This window comes from Calidris pugnax, unplaced genomic scaffold (assembly GCF_001431845.1).
Source record: "Calidris pugnax isolate Ruff unplaced genomic scaffold, ASM143184v1 scaffold20, whole genome shotgun sequence".
NCBI lineage: Eukaryota > Metazoa > Chordata > Aves > Charadriiformes > Scolopacidae > Calidris > Calidris pugnax.
The window spans coordinates 24,805,214-24,823,773 of NW_015094510.1; the positions used below are offsets into that span (position 1 = coordinate 24,805,214).

Consider the following 18,560-nt stretch of genomic DNA (forward strand, 5'->3'; position numbering starts at 1 on the left):
CTTCTAGATGCAGGGATTATTTTAAGGCACACAGGGAAGGCAGCCTGAGCTTTATTTGAGTAATGTTAGAATAAGAAAGAAATGCATGAACTGTGTGATAGAAGACTAAGAACATGCTTGTTAATTCAGATATAACTTGGAAAGTAATAGCTGGTATGTTATAGGTGCCATTTAGGGCAGGCACAAAAGTGTAGAAAGGCAGAAGGAAAAATCATCTAAATAGCTTTGTCCCATCATGGCAGCATAACAAGGCCATGGTATGAAGTTCTTTTAATAAAAGTAATCCAAACCCCAAAGTAGAATACTCAAATGAAAAATGTTTAGGAAAAAGCCTTGAACGGGGTACAAGTTCAGTCTTATTCCTGCTGCAAGGAAAGAGAATCACTCAGTTCTAGAGGGAAGAGTCACAAAGTCTATAACCATAGCTACAATGTGATCAACCACTGGTATTACTTAAGTGTAAACAATCATTTTCAGAAAGCAAATGACAACCTGTCCTTTGGGGGCATGGACTTAGCATCTCCCTGAAGCACTTTAGAGTACACTTTATTCATTGGGATTTTGCATCTCTGCCTCAGCCAGCCCTTTAGACAGATCAGCCAAAGCTAAGGTACACATCTCACTGTAACAGTACTTCTTTTTTATTTTAACACTACAGGGATAAACAGTGGTTTCAGCAGATCTCAAAGCCAACCTGTTCCTGCTCTCATCCCTCACGCCACAATAGGTGCTCCAGATCAAAAAGGATTTCCAGCACAGCTTTGACTGACCTTCTATAGCCTCTGTATCCAAAAGCTGCTCATAGTTAGACGCATGGGTTATATGGGGGCCTGTTTTTCAGCAGTAAGTCCAGCCATGATCCCACTTGATTTTCTCTTACCCTGTGTACTGAGACTGCTATTCTTCAATAAAAGTAAGTCTCCAACACAAATTCTCAACTCAGCTCTTCAAAGCAGATTTAACATCTTTGTTTTCACAAAAAATATGCGTGTGTACAGACCTCCCCGCTTAACATTATATTTATAAATTCAATAGTGGATTTTTTTTTGTTTCCCATCATTTTGGAGTTCTTAATGCTCTTTACAACATCCCACTCACATCAGCTTTTTCAGTTGCCATCAAATGAATAAGAGTATGAATTAATTGGGACTTGATTTGGAATCAGCTTTCCATTTGTGTTTCAGAGGGAAGTCTGAGACACTTGTTCCATGTTGCAATTGTGTGCACTACAGGAACTGAGAGAAGATTGCAATTGCTCTGCTTTTCATCTGCTGACACAGTGGACACAACAACTGGTCCTGGACTAAGCCCAATTTACTATTAGAAGGTGCTCAGAATTTTCTCTTCAACCATACAAACTGAAATTGAGAAGACCAGTAACACTACTAGAAACATTCTCAAATCTTTTAAAGCAATTAAATCTAACTCATAACTTACAAACACTTCACAGATGCAATTTGGGGATCTATAATTTTGATTCTAAAGTAAGAACAAACTCATGGAAAACATGTGGAGGAGACCTGGGGTGACAGAACACATACTAGACATTAGTTTGGGAAAATATTTAAGTGCTCAGATCTAAATACAAGCAGTAACAACAGTATATCTAAAACCCTTATTCACCCCATTTTCCAAGCTTTTTCAAAAGAAAAAGATTCAGAAACAAGACACAACTATCATACGGTAATATAAACCAGAACATTGTTTCAGGATGCTGTAAACGTTATCTGAGCAGGAGGACACATTAAAATTAAAAAAGAAATATAACCTGCCTAGCCTCGAGCATCAGTCATAAATTAAAAAATTCATAGATAAAATTAAACTAAAGATGATATGCACTCTAGAAGCTATATAGCGAAGGATTTCAGATATGAAAGGTAAATGTTAATGTGCCTCTAGGCTACCAGGTTTCTATTCCATACTTCCAGTCTAGATCGGGATTTCACGGCCTCTTTATTTTACGAGCCCAAAATAACAGGAATTACATTTAATCTTTTATATTCCTAGTTACCACCTTATGTAGCTGAGACTCTTGAAATAACTGAAAACAACATTCATTTTATTGGCTCCAGCTCCCTCACTGGTAAAGAGAGACTGGGGGCACTGTCACCGTAACAAAGCCTGGTTTGAGGAATACAGAAGTGACATTTAAATTGTCTCACAACCACCAACACAGCCAAGACAGGCTTGTTATTTAGTTTATTAGTGGTAGACAACTGAACCATATAACTAGTTTTCTAATTATATTTTTAATATACTAAAAACTAAATTATGTACTTTGTAACTTAGCAGCTTGAAATGCTGCAATACTATTTATATAAATATTGACAATAGGCAATTTAATATAGACTTGGGAAAAATTAGCTTGTCACCAACAAAATTAAACCAAAAAAGTGAAATGAGTACTAAGTAGTTCAATTGCCACAGAAATGCTTTCAAAGTAGCTAACAAAATGAATTACGAGCATCTTCCGGAGATACAATACCTGTGACTTACTATTAAAATAGAAAGTATAAGCAGAAAAACAGTTTTAATGAAACCTGGGCTTCTAAAAAATAATTTTAACTTTACTTGTAAACACAGGATGTTGAATTACTGGTATATATGTCACAAATTTATACAATGGCTCAGTAACTGTATAGTTTATGCATTCAAATAGTAACTGCAGCCTCTGATGCAATCTGATGCACCTGATTTCCTGCTTCCACTCTTAATTAGACAGACACCATCAAACAGAAAACATTAATGCTCACTCAATGTTGTCTACCAAGGAGAACCTTAAAACTTCTCTGAAGATGTGTAGTTAGCAAGCAAATAGTTACTTTAATGGTTATATACACATGCAACCTTAAGCACATTTGTTTTGGTAGCTTTCTTAGATTGAGTGCAGCAATTTGACTATAAAACTTTTGCTTTAAGATAAATTGGAATTCAAGAAAAACAAACCAACCTGCACTTAGACTTCCTGATGGCTTACTTGTAGTTCCAAACCCAAACGATGATGCTCCTGTGGCACTACTTCCAAAGGCAGAGCTACTTCCAAATCCTAGTAGAATAATAGTAAAGACATACAACAACAAAAATTACAGACACAGCAATTAAAGACACATAAGGGTTGGGGCGGGTATTCTAAAACCAAACATAATTCTAAGCATTATTTCGTAAAAAAAATACGAAGATTGACTCAAGAGCATTTTCTTCTCAACACAGTGTTGCATTAAGAAAACAGTGCTAACAGGAAAGCAGTGGAGAAAAATACTTCCTTCAAAACACAAACTGAGTATAGGAAAGGCAATAAAAACAGGTGAAGCAATCTATCAGAATTTACAAAATCGCTATTGAAATTGCCAAGAAAATGGTATCCAAATGAGCCCAAACTAAGGAAGTTCAGACACAAGTTCTATGACTTCTATTACAGAAAGCCACAATTTATCCACAACTCCAAAAGAAAAGATCTCTACACCTAAAACAGAGTAAACACTTTCTTGAGTTTACACTGGGTTTATTTTAGAGTCGTTGTCCCCTCCAGGTTACTGGGGATCAACTTTACCTAGGAAACCACAAAATAGGTTAAATACAAAATAGAAACAGAATTTCACAATATTTGATGGGAAAAAACATCATATAAAGGGCAGTCATAAACATATAGCTGTAATAAAGCTCGTTCTGTTAATCTTGTAATTGACATTTATAATTTTACAGTATAAATATTTCAAGATTTCAAATTGTGTTATTAATATGAGATCACTTCAAAAGGAAAAGTAAGTTGATATTTGCAGTTTGAGATAGAAGCCAGACAAAAGGAACAGTAAGAGAAATATATTCTCTGATTTTGCCTGTCTCAAGAGATTTGCAAACAGAGAACAGTATTTGTCTTTGAGGAATTTATGGCCCCATCAAGTGTCAGGGAAAATACTCACATTTTACTGCAAATTGAGCCTTTACCACTCTTCACAGAAATAATTTTTAGGGTTTAAAACCAGTAAAGACTGAACACAGTCTGAAGCAGTATTCTCTAGTCTTCTGCAATTTTAAAATCAGCTAAGTTTTAAGGGTATATAAAGGCAAGTATCATTTGAATGTAAGATAGTTTATTTAAATGATACACTGTTTTGTCCTATTAAGTTTGAAATTAATTACCAATGGTCCAGCAAGGCATCTGCAAATATTTAATGAAGCATAGGGTCTATATGCTACATACCTTCTAAACTTAAATGCAAAAGCCTCTGTGTTTATCACTGGCAAAATTCACAGAAAAAGAGCAAGTGTCCCCAGTTGAAGTGAAGTTTCAAGAGTATATGTTAAAAAATGTTCCATTAAAAAAAACCAAACACCAAACAAACCCTAAGATTAAGAAAATAAATAATCTTATGTATTCATTCTGCTAATTTGTTTCCAAGAGGAAGCCTGCAGGATATTTTGCATATACTCCTTTCTTCTTCTACACTTGCTTTTATCAGATAATCATCTTGATGTGTCAAAAGATGAAAATTTTGCAAATTAATAAAGAATAGATGAAATGCAAACAAATGCCTTCCTAAGCAGAGAACTTGCAAAAAAAAAAAAAAAAAAAAATAAAAGTTTGGGGTTTAAGCAAGAAAATAAATAATCTTATGTATTCATTCTGCTAATTTGTTTCCAAGAGGAAGCCTGCAGGATATTTTGCATATACTCCTTTCTTCTTCTACACTTGCTTTTATCAGATAATCATCTTGATGTGTCAAAAGATGAAAATTTTGCAAATTAATAAAGAATAGATGAAATGCAAACAAATGCCTTCCTAAGCAGAGAACTTAAAAAAAAAAAAAAAAAAAGAATACAAGTTTGGTGTTTAAGCAAAACTAGAAGCAGCTGTCCATCAATTGAAAAGAAAATGTTCTTTAATTTACATTGGCAAGATTGGTGAACATATATAAACAATCTTTAGCCTATAACCTCTTCGGTTAAAAAGGAAGAATTTTATGGGGGTTTTTGTTTGGTTTTGTGTTTAAAAAGCATTTAAAACATTGTGGGAACGACCTAGTAATTCACAAGTATTTTGTTTTTAGCCCAGTATTCTTGGTTACTTTTCCTGTTTTAGTGTACAGGCTTTCTTTTGTATGAAAAAGTTTAAAATCTGATGAGAAATGACAATGGTAGATTTAAGTATAATTTCAAAATGGTAATTTATAGCAAAATGGATGTAATATTCAAATTACATCATCTTTCCAATACTGAGTGATGTTTAATTATTTTGAATACATTACAACAGTGATTTATATGTTCGGCTCATAAAGAGGCAAAACGTAGGCACGTGGATCGAGCCTGCAGAGAGGAGAGGATGTAACAAGAAAAACCACAGCACATTATGTTTGTGCTCAGCAGACAATCATTTTCTTTGCAGATCTCATACAAAAGCTTCAGAGGACACTAGTGTCTTGTGACTTGCACTGTAGGAACCCCTGACCTATAGACAGGAAACTTATATGCAGATTAGATTCTACAATCACTTAGATGCTACCTGTCATTCTACCACTGAGAATCCATTACATTTAAATGAGAAGGTCTGCTTTTTTTAGTACCACCTACTCTCTCACAGTCATGTGTCCTCTTGCAATATATACCCCATCACCACTACTACCGTTTTGACATGTATTTTTCCTCTCACTTCCAAAAGCTTTTTCAGCTTGAGGACTGATTTTTTTTTTTCCACCTCAGCACTGAGGTAAAGCAAATGCGTTTCAGCAAGCAGGATCCCAGAACTGTAGTCATTTTTTAGCAATTATTATCTTAATCCAAGCAGAAATGGGTCCCTATAGTTAACAGTTTTACATACAGGCAAAAAACTTCCATGAGTTAGCTACAGCATGATCCAATGTCTCAGGTGCCTAACGCTCATATGTAAAATTAAGTCAAGCTGTAGTTACAAAAGGATGTACTCCCTAGCTTTAAGAACAGAACTTCTGTGTGATTACTTCATCCTGGGTTTTCACTACAAAGGCTTATTAGCTTTAGTATTAGCCTTAGCAACTCCTTCTGCAAGACATGAAGAAGTTTGGAAAGCAGACTTCCAAATTGTAAGGTCATTCCCTGAAACAGATCATCCTCTTAGTGGAGTTAAAGATTTGCAAGAGATTCAGATGTGCGGTATAATAATTCAATGAAAGATTAGAAAAGTTAAAGTGTACCTCCAAGGCTTGAAGAACCTAAGCCACTTGATTGCAAGCCAGTGCCAATACCTGAGCCGAATGGCGTTCCAAAACTAACTCCCAGAGATGGCTGTGGCCCTGGTATAAAAAAAATGAGAACAAACTTGCCTTACTCTTTCATAGTAAAGAGGTCCTTTATTTATTTATTCAAGTATTTGATAATGTGAACATCATTGCTTTCAACAAATCCCATTAAGATCCCAAACTTCACCTCATCCAAATTCCTCACTTAACTGTCTGCCTCTATGTCCACCTGGTAAAAATCTAAGAGAACACTGATTGTAATAAGGTGAAACTAGTCAAAGCTAATTACATGATAATAACATCATCTAATATTTTTAAAAGTTAACCAGTCTCACCTTAAAGTTTAAAACATTAATCAAAACCTTGAGAGAACTCATAGATAATAAAGTTTTGCCACCTGTATTAATGGAATCAGAATAAGGGAAAACCTTCAAATTAAAAACAGAACTGACACTAATGTAAGTAAAACTATATTACTAAAAGTTATTTAACAAACAGGAATCTTCAAAACTACTCAAGTACTCCCTCCAAATTTAAACAGAACACTAAGATAAAAAACAAGACAATGACTTTATTTTATTAAATTTATTGTTCATTTTTAAGCAAGTCAATTACACAGTAACATGACAATTCAATTTTTTTCCACACAAGTGATAACTGAGTTCTGTTAAGCTCTGCTACATAACACCATTCAATAAGGTAAACTAGTCAAACCACCTGTTTAAAAAACATTTACAAAAGGCACAGTTCTATGTACCTTAATGAATTAGATACATTCAAAACTTCATAGTCAGAGTTTGTCCCATAATTTAAAAAAGCTGACAGTACTTTCCCTGCATATTCACACTAGGATGCAGGACTGTCAAAAAACATTTTCCGTCTGCCAAGACAAAATTTACAGCCTCAGTTCCTTTTTCGTTTTCTTAATCTTGGGGAATAAAGAATCAACTTGCTAGCCCATTACTAACACATTTTAAAATAATTAATTCTGATAAATAATTAATATATTTTGACAGTTTTCACAGTACAATCTTATATTCCTGTCTTTTTCAAACAGTTTTCAGTGCACTAGTTAAAAAGTTTAACCATTGAAGATAAAATACAGTGCCAAACTCTTAATCCACAGACATTCACACCTTTCCTCAAGATAGCCTTCTCCATCTTTGAACATACTTTATGGACACTACCTGTGAAAGTGACAATTTATTCAAAAATTACTCTAAAGCTCAAATGATTTCAGTTTTTTCCCTAAACCATTATCACATTTGGGCTTATTTTAATTCAAAATTTCTTCCTTCATACTACAAAGTTTCCTGTTACTAATATTTATATAGAGTTTTAAAGTCTAACTATTTCAAGCTTTTAAAATCATGTCAGTATCTGAAGATTTAAATGGAAAATCATTTTGAATCAAGTGAAAGGCACTGTATATTAAAAAGTAACATTTTTGCTAGGAACACAAAATTTTTATGTGATCCAAGCTGAATGACATCTGTATACTTAAAGTAGTGTTAAACTCAATTTTAAGGGCAACTAAAGTTGTTAGCTTTCAGTCTCTGCTTAGCAGGGAATAGTTGGGAAATCCAAGCTATTTTTTTCAATTAAAAAAAAGTATATCAGATGTTGTAATTACAAATTTTCACATAAATTTCAAACTAAAATTTCTTTACATCCAGTTTAAATACTGATACATCTAACTAGCAGCTCTTTGAAAATAAGACGACAATTGTTATCAATAAAAAGAAACAAAAAACCCTACAAAAGTTAGTCATGTAATAAACAAAACCCAAAAAACACATATCCAGTTCCTTCTCAAGTGCACAGGTTTCTATCCCAGTAGGAGGCACTGTTAGTGGAAGACCTTAAAACAAAACACTACAGTCCTCCAGGCCAAGATTTTTTTTCAAATGTAACATGATTTTTAGAGCCAGTAAAAAACATTATTCTAAAACACTCAGATAGTATAAAACAGGATCTTAAGCCTGCGGCCAATAAGCTTTTCATTGAGCAACAGCATATGATATTTGTTAATTTTTGTACCATAATATTCTGAAGGCCTCATCATTATTTATAGTTCTTGTAAGTAAACATAATTTTTGACAGCAAAAAACTAGTAGTAAAGATTCTTTAATGCCAAAAGTACTAGCAAAAAATTGGCACTTCTGGCTAGTATAGGTATGAGACAAATTCTTCATAACAAGTATTTTAACATTTTAAAACTTCATATATTTGCTCTGTAGAGCATTTCAGTTTAATGAATAGCGCCCACAACAAAGAATCCAGACAGGTCAGCCAAATTTCCTAAAGTGACACACTGCAATTTTTTAAATCACAGCTGGTCCTAACAGTGAACAAATTTAGTGTAACAACTTAGATCTGATTCTGACAAAGTAAGACACTGACTAATTTTAACGAAGGTTAATATCAAATTACACAATAAAAATTTTAAGTGCTATAAAGATTTCAGCATCCTTTCCCATTAGCACTTCAATTTCATACCAAGTCAAAACATAAGGAAGTGTACTAGTAGCTTGATAATGCTTTGACTAACTCTGCATTTCACCAGTTAAGGAGAGAGTAACTAAGTTGTTGGGGGGGGTAGGGTGGGGTGTATTTACTTTATTTTTAGAGAAGGTGAGCTTGAAGAAAATTATTTCTTTAAGACAACTTAGTCTTATCAGAAAAACATCAGTTTCAGCCTCATGCATTTACAGGTCTTAGTTCACTAAGCTTTAATTTCCTTTAAATTCTTTTACTCTAGTCTCATCAATAATAATAGACGGACTAGCCACCATTATTTTAACATCCAGGCTGTTCAAAATTGCTCAGGGAAGGTGCCAGCGAGGCAGTGGTTATAACTCTAGCTGCTGCTGCTGCTGCTGCACAAAAGCATGACCAGCCTCACTGCTACCAATACAGCTGTGCTCAGAGCAAAAGTGCTCAACTAGGGAGAAAGGCTGCGTGCAGACAAGACTTAAGCACTTCTCTAGCTTCAAAAAACTGCACAGAAATTGTGCTTCAGTGTGCACGCCACAGTCCTGGGGTTCGGATTATCCATCCCAGGGACCAGTGGAGCGCATCTTTGCTCCCTTTCTTCCATATGGCCAGGATCCTCCAGCTTCATTTGTTTCAACAGAAGCCAGACGTGTCTTGACATACAGAGAGAACATAAATAGGGTGCACATCTACACCCAGGAACTGGGGAAACACTCCCTGATCCCACAGCTTAGATGTAGCTACTAAACCTTTGACCTCTGAACACAAATTCAAAATAAATTATTATTTATCTTTTTCAGAGAAAGAAGAGTAACTAACTCTAAATGTATTTTATTAAATAGACATAACCATGTAAACATGAAATATTTTTTTTTTTAAAAAAGAGACTAACCATCCTGATCCCTCAATACTGGAGTACCTTATATTAGATTTTAGTCAAAAAACTTTAAAACCTAAATTAATTTTCTTGGTTTATTCTTATCTTCCAGAACAGCAACAGCAGGTCAGGCATTACACAGACACTCCCTCCCCCCACTTTACATACACCTAATTTCATAACTTTTTCTCTCATAACCTTCTACTATCCCTCATCTATCCCACTCTTCAGGATCTAGATCTTGCAAAGAAATACGCATGATTTCAACTTCTAGCAGATAGTTCATCAAATTCATAGTAACGTAACACAGAAGTTAAAACATGTAAACACTTGCAGTTTTACTGCAGCAAATGGCCATTTGAAAACTTAAACAAGGAAAAGGAAACAAGAGGAGGCAGTCTATAAATATTTAAAGATTCCTGCAAAACTGAAAGAATAGATTATTCTCCCTTTCCACTAAGAGTAAGACAAAAAGTGGCAGCCTTAATCCGAAGCTAACAAGTTTCAGGTAAGGCACTGGGAAAAAGTCACACACTGAAACCGATAATTTAGGAAAGCTGTGAAATTTTCCTTTCTAGCAAGTTTTTAAGACTTTGAGATCTCTCTGGAATTGCTCAGGCCTGACTAATCCTGCTTTTGCACTAGAGGAACAGAAAAAATTACTTTGAGTTCCATTTAACCCTATCTTCTATGAGTTTAAAGTACTCTTGTAGTGCCACTACAGTCTACCTCTATTTCTCCAGGTCCTCAAGTGAGTTGCATGGAGTACGACAATACTCCAACTAAATAAGTAGTAAACAAATGGCTGTCTACTTTTGTTGGCCTGTTTGATGTAAGTTAATGGCTTTGTTGTATCTGTATTACTTTTGTAATTGGCACATTTTTGGCTTTTGAGATACTCCACCAAAACAATCAACCAAAAAAACCCCCACAAAATCCCAACCTACACACACTCCCATTTGCTGCTTTCACTACAGAATGTTACAAAATACCTCAAGGTAGAAAGTCACCTTACCTCAGGTTGTGTTGTTACATGTCAATTCTGCCTTTCCCCCCCCATCCCCCCCTTCACTCCTACTCCTAAGAGAATATTCACTAAGTCATGCCCTAAGTGGCACCAATTTACTGAAGTTATTAGCAGTTCTCTTGAATCCAGACTAGGAAGAGGAAGTTCAAATCCCTCACCCCAATTCATGAAAATACAGGTATAACTTTAAATATAACATCACAAGTACATGACTTTAACACCCAACTAATCCTCTAATGATTACAGGGAGTATTTAAAAAAAAAAAAAAAAAAAAGAGACAAGATGAAAGGAGAGGGAACTACTTTGGCAACATTAGGCTGCACAGGGCACACTTCTGTGTGTATTAAAAACCCTGAAGTGTGACATTACACTATCTCATGCTTTCTGTTTAAACCAGACTCTTTTGCAGGTGTCACTTCAACAGAATTTCCATGAATTAACATAGCAGCAACAGGAAGACTGTGGTCTATGATGGAAATTTAAAAGAAATATTTCATAAATACTTCATTTTTTGTTGTTTTCAAAATATTTTGGTATATTTGCTTTTTAAATCCATCTCCTTGTTGTTTATGAGGGCCAGGGCTGGAAGCACGTTATATTTTCTTTTTTTGGAGAAGGCAAGGACAGCCTAACCGTTTGTCAGTGTGGTTGCTGCATAGGTCTCTAATTAACAGCAGTAATATTTTGAATGGTTTAAGAGGAAAAAAAAGGAGAAAGTGCTAATATGACTTTCAGTACAGCTATGATAAACAACATTTTAGAAAATAAACAGCAGGATGAAGTCAACTATGCTTTTCATAATTTGCTGACATAGACATATCCATGTCCAAGTAAAATTGCTTGGAATTTTTCTTATTTCTGTTAAATAATTCAATATTAATTCAATTCTCTACATTTAGGAATCCCTCTCTGAGAAGTGTTGGTTAGTATAACAATGTCACCTAAGGTGCCTTAAGTTATTTCCTTTGCCATACATATCCATTCTTCATTACCAGTGGGTCATGCATTTCCTCTGTTTTGGTCTTTCTTTTACACACGTGCACACACAGAACCACCAATTCACTCTGCTAGTATTTATTCGCAACAGCAGAATGGCCAGCAAAAACTGCTCCAACACCACCCTGACAAAGGAGTCGGCTATAAAATAATAAGCCAGGCATCCATCTTCCTACTCTACAGATTTTTGCTCCACTATCCTTCCTGTTCTACAGCATTTTTCATTTTACAGTTCCAAAGTGCTATATAAAAATGCATTACTTTACATAAGAAAAAAGGTAATAGGCATTTAGATATTCTCTCCTCACTGCTTTGAAATAATTTACTATAACCATACAATTCCGGAAAGAGGCTACGTGTATTCAGAGATGTTACTTAAGAGTGGAGACTCACATTCCAAGGGGCAAGTTAGAACAATACAGTAAATACCACTAATACAAGTAAAATTCACAAGATTAAGTATCTGTTGCATAATTATTGCTAAGTCTACCCTGCATTTCTCTATTGGCTATGCATCAGTAACTTTGCTCATCACAACGTTTAGATTTTCAGTCTAACACAAAGGAAGACCTCATAGAAAATTTTACACAAGTTGACTATTGTCGTAACACTAATAATCTATAACTTGAATGCACTCAGACCTGTAGCAGGCTGCTGCTGCTGAGTAAGTGTGGCAGCCATCGCAACGGCTGCTGCATTTGGTATGTTGCTGAAAGGGGTCGGTCCAGTGGTAACGCGTGGCGCGCTCTGCCACTTCTTAGCTTCTGTTCGTCTTGCCTCAAACACATCCATGGCATCTCCCAGAAAGGTTTTCCTGTAGCCAAGGTATTGGTCTTTGAGCATCTGAAGGGGGTGGGGGGAAGCCATTTTAGTTCAGTGTATTTGACATAAAACCTTAACTTCATAAGGATAAAGAGAGACCAAGTCATAAATAACATTTCCTTAAAACCAAACACACCCCCCAAAAAACCAACAACTCCACCCCACAACCTGAAAGGATCCAGTCAGGCTATGAGGTGGAGAGAACCGTTTCGCATCAGCTACAGCCAGAACTGGCTCCTTCCTTTGATTCTGCAAATCAGTCAAGCATAACAAACTAACATACCGAACAGTATCAAAATTTTTCAAAGATGGTATAAATTGGCACAATTCCATTTGTATTGCTGTACTAGCTGACTGAAGAGGCAAAAATATGGCTATTTTACTAGCTCATAGAATACACTACTCTTCAGTGCTACCCTTTCTCATGGAGTTGGCTTTTGCTCCTCTATTGCCTTCACCTGCGTGTCTTTCCTTCCTTTCACTCTTACATTTCTTTCCTAGGCCAAAGCCAGAGAAGCTACCAGAATTTTAGAATTCACTATTGTTTCTGATGCATCTCATCAGCAATGTAATGTAGAACAAATGCAATAGATCATTCTGCTTCAGCTTCAGACTTACAAGAAGGCTAAATATGTTGTGCCTATGCCCCTTCCCCTACCAAGCCCCCACCTTCTGTGGCAACACCTGCCTTGGCCTGTTCATTGTGAGCCATTTCTGTCTGTCACAGATGAGGGAACTATGGGTATCTGAGGTAACACAAAAAGAATGAATGCCTTTGTCATGGTTTCAGTTGGGACAGAGCTAACTTTCTTATTATCACTGGTATAGTGCTACGTTTTGAATTCAGGATGAAAGCGATGTTGATAGCACACTAATGTTTTAGGTTGTTGCTGAGCAGTCAAGGCTTTTTCTGCTCCTCACACCATCCCACCAGCCAGCAGGCTGGGAATGCACAAAAAGTTGAGAGAAGACACAGCTGGGACAGCTGACCCCAACAAACCAAAGGGATATCCTATACCATGTGATGTCATGTTCAGCATATAAAACTTGGGAAGGAGGAGGAAGTGAGGGATATTTGGAGTCATTGTGTTTGTCTTCCCAAGTAACCATTACACATGATGGAGCCCTGCTTTCCTGGGGATGGCTGAGCACCTGCCTGCCCATGGGAAGTGGTGAACGAACTCCTTGTCTTGCTTTGCTCGTCTGCATGGCTTTTGCTTTACTTAAACTGTTTTTATCTCAACCATGAGTTTTCTTACTTTTACTCTTCTGATTATCTTTCCCATCCCAACCAGGGGAGCGAGCAAGCGGCTGCATGGTCCTAGTTGGACCAGTAGGTGGTCAGTATGTTCAATTGAATTTTATGGAAGGCACTATGTCCTGTGTTCCTGGCTAAGGATATGCTCGTTTCCAAGAACGGGAGCTTACAGTTCAGAAAGTTCTGACCCAGGATTTGAACAGCTGTAAGATTAAGTCTATCAGGAACAGCATGAAGCGCACCGAAATAATGATGTTGTTACCACATCAGGCATGCTGTCTTTGGAAAGACAAGACATTGGTAGAACTCTGATGAGATTTAATACAATGCCACACTGACTGCCATAGGAGCTGAGAGAAATGCCATTAGACATTAGATTAGCGTTAAGAACCGCTCTACACGCGGAATGATTTAATGACATTCTCTACCTGAATTGTGCCTGAGCACATTTCACTCTTTGCTGATTTTGGATAGAGTATGTATCTATATATTCATACGTGATAGCAATGTATTTAACAACCCGCCCAGCACAAAGATGTTTCAGGCAGTATTCTTCTATAACTTCAAACCTTTGAATCAAAGTGTACGTGCAAACCAGAAAGCCTACTTCAGACAAAGGAATGAATTGTGGTCACAGCTCTGCCTTCACAAACCATATCACAACCATCAAATAAGGCAGAGACAGCAGTTTCAAAACAGTTCTCCTCTCCTAGTATCTCCTAGCTGATAAAACTACACCAGATGATCAGGATTGACAGATCCACTTAAGCAGTATATTCATTTTTCTGATTTTTGAAGCTTCATTTATAATTGCGTCTTCCAAAATATCAGCCTTCGTGTCCACTCACTAAATTAAATATCAAAAAAATTCCCTAAAAGAAAGAAATATCCTTAAACCAAACCCTTAGGTGATAGAATACTTCTCAAGTTGAAGTCTTTCCTATTCAGTCATGGCAACAAGGTACTGAAGATATTATTACTTATACCTACATACTAATCCAGCTCTTCATGTCAAAGAAGCAACAGAACAGTGCCATCACAAAGGCCACTGCATGAGTTTGGGCTACACTCAGATCTCAGCAGTGAAGAGCCCAGAACGTATTTTGGATCCTTTTTGTGTAATTCTGCCAAAATCATGGAGGAGCTGGTACCAAAATTGAGTTAACTAAGAACAGCACAAATATCTGATGGCAGGTAGCTGTAATCCAATGAATATCCATGCTGACAGAAGCAATGGAATGCAAAGAATACAGTTTGTACAAGATCCTCAGTATTCCTGAACTTTATTCAGGAAAGGTAAAAAGTTTCAGATGTTTTTATAGAAAACCAGCAATACTATGCAGAAGCAGCTTTGAGATAGAAAAAAAGCAGAAGATTTACCATTAAGGAAGTAACTTAGCAGAAACAATCCCAAACACTTGTACTCCAAGTTTGGGGGTTTTTTTGTAACCAAGAAGAGTTCTGATGATCTCAAGAAAAATATATGGATTGCAAGATATGGACGTTTTTGTCAATATGTCCAGAACTGTTAATAGGAATTTTAAGCTGGAGTCCATGACGGAAAAAACAAGCGTAGCTAGCACCTTTGATACATCAGCATCTTTTCACTGTAGTCTTTTTTTTTTTAAATATACATTTGACTTCCCATGAAAACCAGGTTGAAAATAATTAAAGCCAGCCAGAACACTATTTTCACTAGAATTCTGACATGCTGAAAAAAATCTTACATGTGAATACTGACTTTTGCTTACGGTTACCTATTTGAGTAAGAACAGATTTAGATCATCTTTCCTTGAAATCAAGTCGTCAATGGGCAAAAAGCAAAACATACAAGCATAAGCTCAAAGACAGGCATTTGAAAAATTGATCAACAATTAAAAAGGAAAAGGAGTTAAGCGAAAAATATTTTGTAATCTAAATGATTGTGGTGAGTTGCTACCACTACTATAAGCAAATAATTCAAATTAGAGTTCAGCTGAACAAAATTTACGTTTTTAATGAAAGCACTTAAGACAGCTTACATTTTTTTAAAAGCAGTTAATTAACAGAAACTTTAAAGAATACCTGAAGATATATTACGTTTTCAAAACGTGACTCTTTGTAGCTCTTTCACTAAATACACAGAACACATCAAAACAACGTACCTTTACGTTTTCATGTATTGATTGGAGTTGTGCAGCTAAAGCTACAAATGTTTGATAGATTTTCTGCATAGCCATAGACAAATCTGTAAGAGGCATACAAAATATTGCTAAGTGACAATCTTACTACCAGGAGAAAAGATTTTGTGTTATGATGAAGCAAGAATCCCACCCAAAACCCATATAGCACAAAGCACAAAAACAACTGCATGAGAACAAGTTAATAACTAGAAGAAATACAGAATTAGAGAGCAATTGGGGAGCAACTAGAAGAAATACAGAATTTGAGCAACAGGTCATCCAAGGACTACTTTTTGAAAGGGTTTCAAACTTTATTTTGAGAAGTACTCTTTTATGGAATCATAGAATTGTCCAGGCCAGAAGGGACCTCCAAAGGCCATCTAGTCTGCCCCCCCCTCGTCGAGCCTCTCCTTGAATATGTCCAGGGAAGGGGCCTCAACTACCTCCCTGGGCAACCTGTTCCAGTGCTCCACTACCCTCACAGTAAAGAACTTTCTGCTAATCTCCAATCTAAATCTGCTCCCCTCCAGCTTAAAGCCATTGTCCCTCATCCTGTCACTACAGGCCTTTGTAAACAGGCTCTCCCCAGCCTTCCTGTAGGCCCCCTTCAGGTACTCCCTCAGCCTGTCCTCGTAGCAGAGGTGCTCCAACCCCCTGATCACCCTCATAGCCCTCCGCTGGACCTGCTCCATCAGGTCCATGTCTTTCCTATATTGAGGGCTCCAGACCTGCACACAATACTCCAGGTGAGGTCTCACCAGAGTAGAGTAGAGCAGAAGAATCACCTCTCTGGACCTGCTAGCAATGCATCTTTTGATGCAGCCCAGGATGTGATTGGCCTTCTGGGCTGCAGCTGCACACTGCCTGCTCATGTCCAGCTTCTCGTCCACCAGCACCCCCAAGTCCCTTTTCTCAGATTTATTTTTATATACATGGTAATTTGTTTCCTATGATTCTATCATTTAGCAAAGCTAAAAAATATTATTTACCTTAATTTTACTTAATTACTCAGGAATATTTTACCTCATTGGTTTTTTACATAAGTATAGTTAAATCAGATTTTTCCATACATTGAGTTTGTATAGATTTTCCACTCTTTCTGACCTAAAGCACATTTAAGTGTTCAGTTGATTTTGCCAAAGAGAGAGCAGTAGAATGGAAGTTTTCTTATATTTTAAAGACATGATTAACAAGCATCAGAGGAACCCTTACTCTACCTCCACCCACAAGCATATTAGGAAGAGAAACACAATAGGGAGACTTCTTGCCTACATGAAGTCAAATATTCACGATATCCTACTTCCCACACAGGTATGAAAGTATCAGCACACTGACTCAACTAATGGAAACCTGAGGATTAAAAGGAAAATCTCAAAGGTTTTGGCAAAATGACACACCTGCTGACAAAAAAAATGCTTTTCTGAAAGAAGCACTGAAACAATGTACAAAAATGGAGGACAGAAAAATCGCTGAAGTGGTCTTTCTCTGTAAAAAGACCAGCATGTGTGTTTCTTCTGAAGGATGTGTATAACCTACTGAAATGCAAATAGCAGCTATCAAGTTCTTGAAGACGTGTAGGTCTAGCAATGACTCCTGAATTGAAAAGATCTGCCTCTCCATAGGGGAATTTCTCCATTATTATTTGCATTTCTTTCTGAAAAAGAAAAGCTGGGGAATAAATCTCACACCAGTCTGCAGGGTTGTGGAGGCAGCAGTATCAAGGAAGATTGGCCACAAGTTTCCAAAGAGGCTGGGGTCAATTTATCAATACTGCATACTAGACATTTCAAAATTTTCAAGACATTCTGGGTCCTGGATGCCTGTACAATAAAGGAAGTTTTTCCTGTATGGTAAAGGCTACATATGCAATACAGTGTTGACAAGATCACTTGCTGACAGTCTGCATGTGCTGGCACAACAGACTGAGCCTTGCCCACAGCAGCGAGTAACCTCCACGTTACAGCAGGAACTGCTGAAAAAACTGAAATCTGTGAAGGCATCCCTCTTATACTCTGGACAGACAAGATAATCACACAGAAAGATAAAAGCCCCTCAGAATTCAGCCGATCTTCCATTCTGGAAGCTAGATCTAGACAGTTATCTTTTTGACATATGAAGTCCAGAGTCTAGGTACCATCTTGTGACGGCAAAACATTCCAGTATTTTTTGGTATGAAAAGCCATGCACTTGAAATCACTGGTTATTGGAGGACCTGTACCTAAAATGGCCCAGAAGATAAATATTTCTATGATCACAGGAATGGTAACCAACTACCATCCAGAAGTCAGTATTCTCTGACCAGAGAGATTCTCCCAAGATTGAATTACATGGCAGCAAACAAGAACTAAATATTCTCAGTTGTTCAGAGGTGAAGGCAATGCCAACAGGCTCCAAACTAAGGAAAAGTTCCCATTTTGATCTGGAGCTGGCAGAGCAGACACCCGGATTTGTCTAGTCAGACAGTCAGTGAAACACAGAAGGTCCCAGACATCTGAAGATGCCAAAGGGAGGGAGGTGGATATAGTGAATGTCAATGCTCTCATTCTCATGTTTTGTCAGGATTGTTCATCCAGCTCAGATTTATAGAAGATTACAGAACACCATTCCCAGAAATTCACCTTCATCCCCATGGCTGCATTTTTAACAAGATAGCCTTATGAAAGGAACCTTACATCCCAAACAACTGCACAATTTCTTAGAGTTCACAGG

The 18,560-nt window shown here is 36.8% G+C and overlaps 1 protein-coding gene across 2 annotated transcripts in view; it reads right to left on the reverse strand.

Moving 5' to 3' along the window:
* NUP58 (nucleoporin 58kDa) overlaps positions 1 to 18,560 on the reverse strand; it is a 38,224-nt gene that overhangs the window by 2,720 nt on the left and 16,944 nt on the right. For both annotated transcript variants that reach the window (XM_014966012.1, XM_014966011.1), the window contains exons 12-15: positions 15,834 to 15,916; positions 12,251 to 12,452; positions 6,168 to 6,266; positions 2,951 to 3,046 (exon numbers count right to left, since the gene is read on the reverse strand). In XM_014966012.1, coding sequence (XP_014821498.1) covers positions 2,951 to 3,046; positions 6,168 to 6,266; positions 12,251 to 12,452; positions 15,834 to 15,916 — 480 coding nt within the window. The remainder of the gene's footprint in view (positions 1 to 2,950; positions 3,047 to 6,167; positions 6,267 to 12,250; positions 12,453 to 15,833; positions 15,917 to 18,560) is intronic.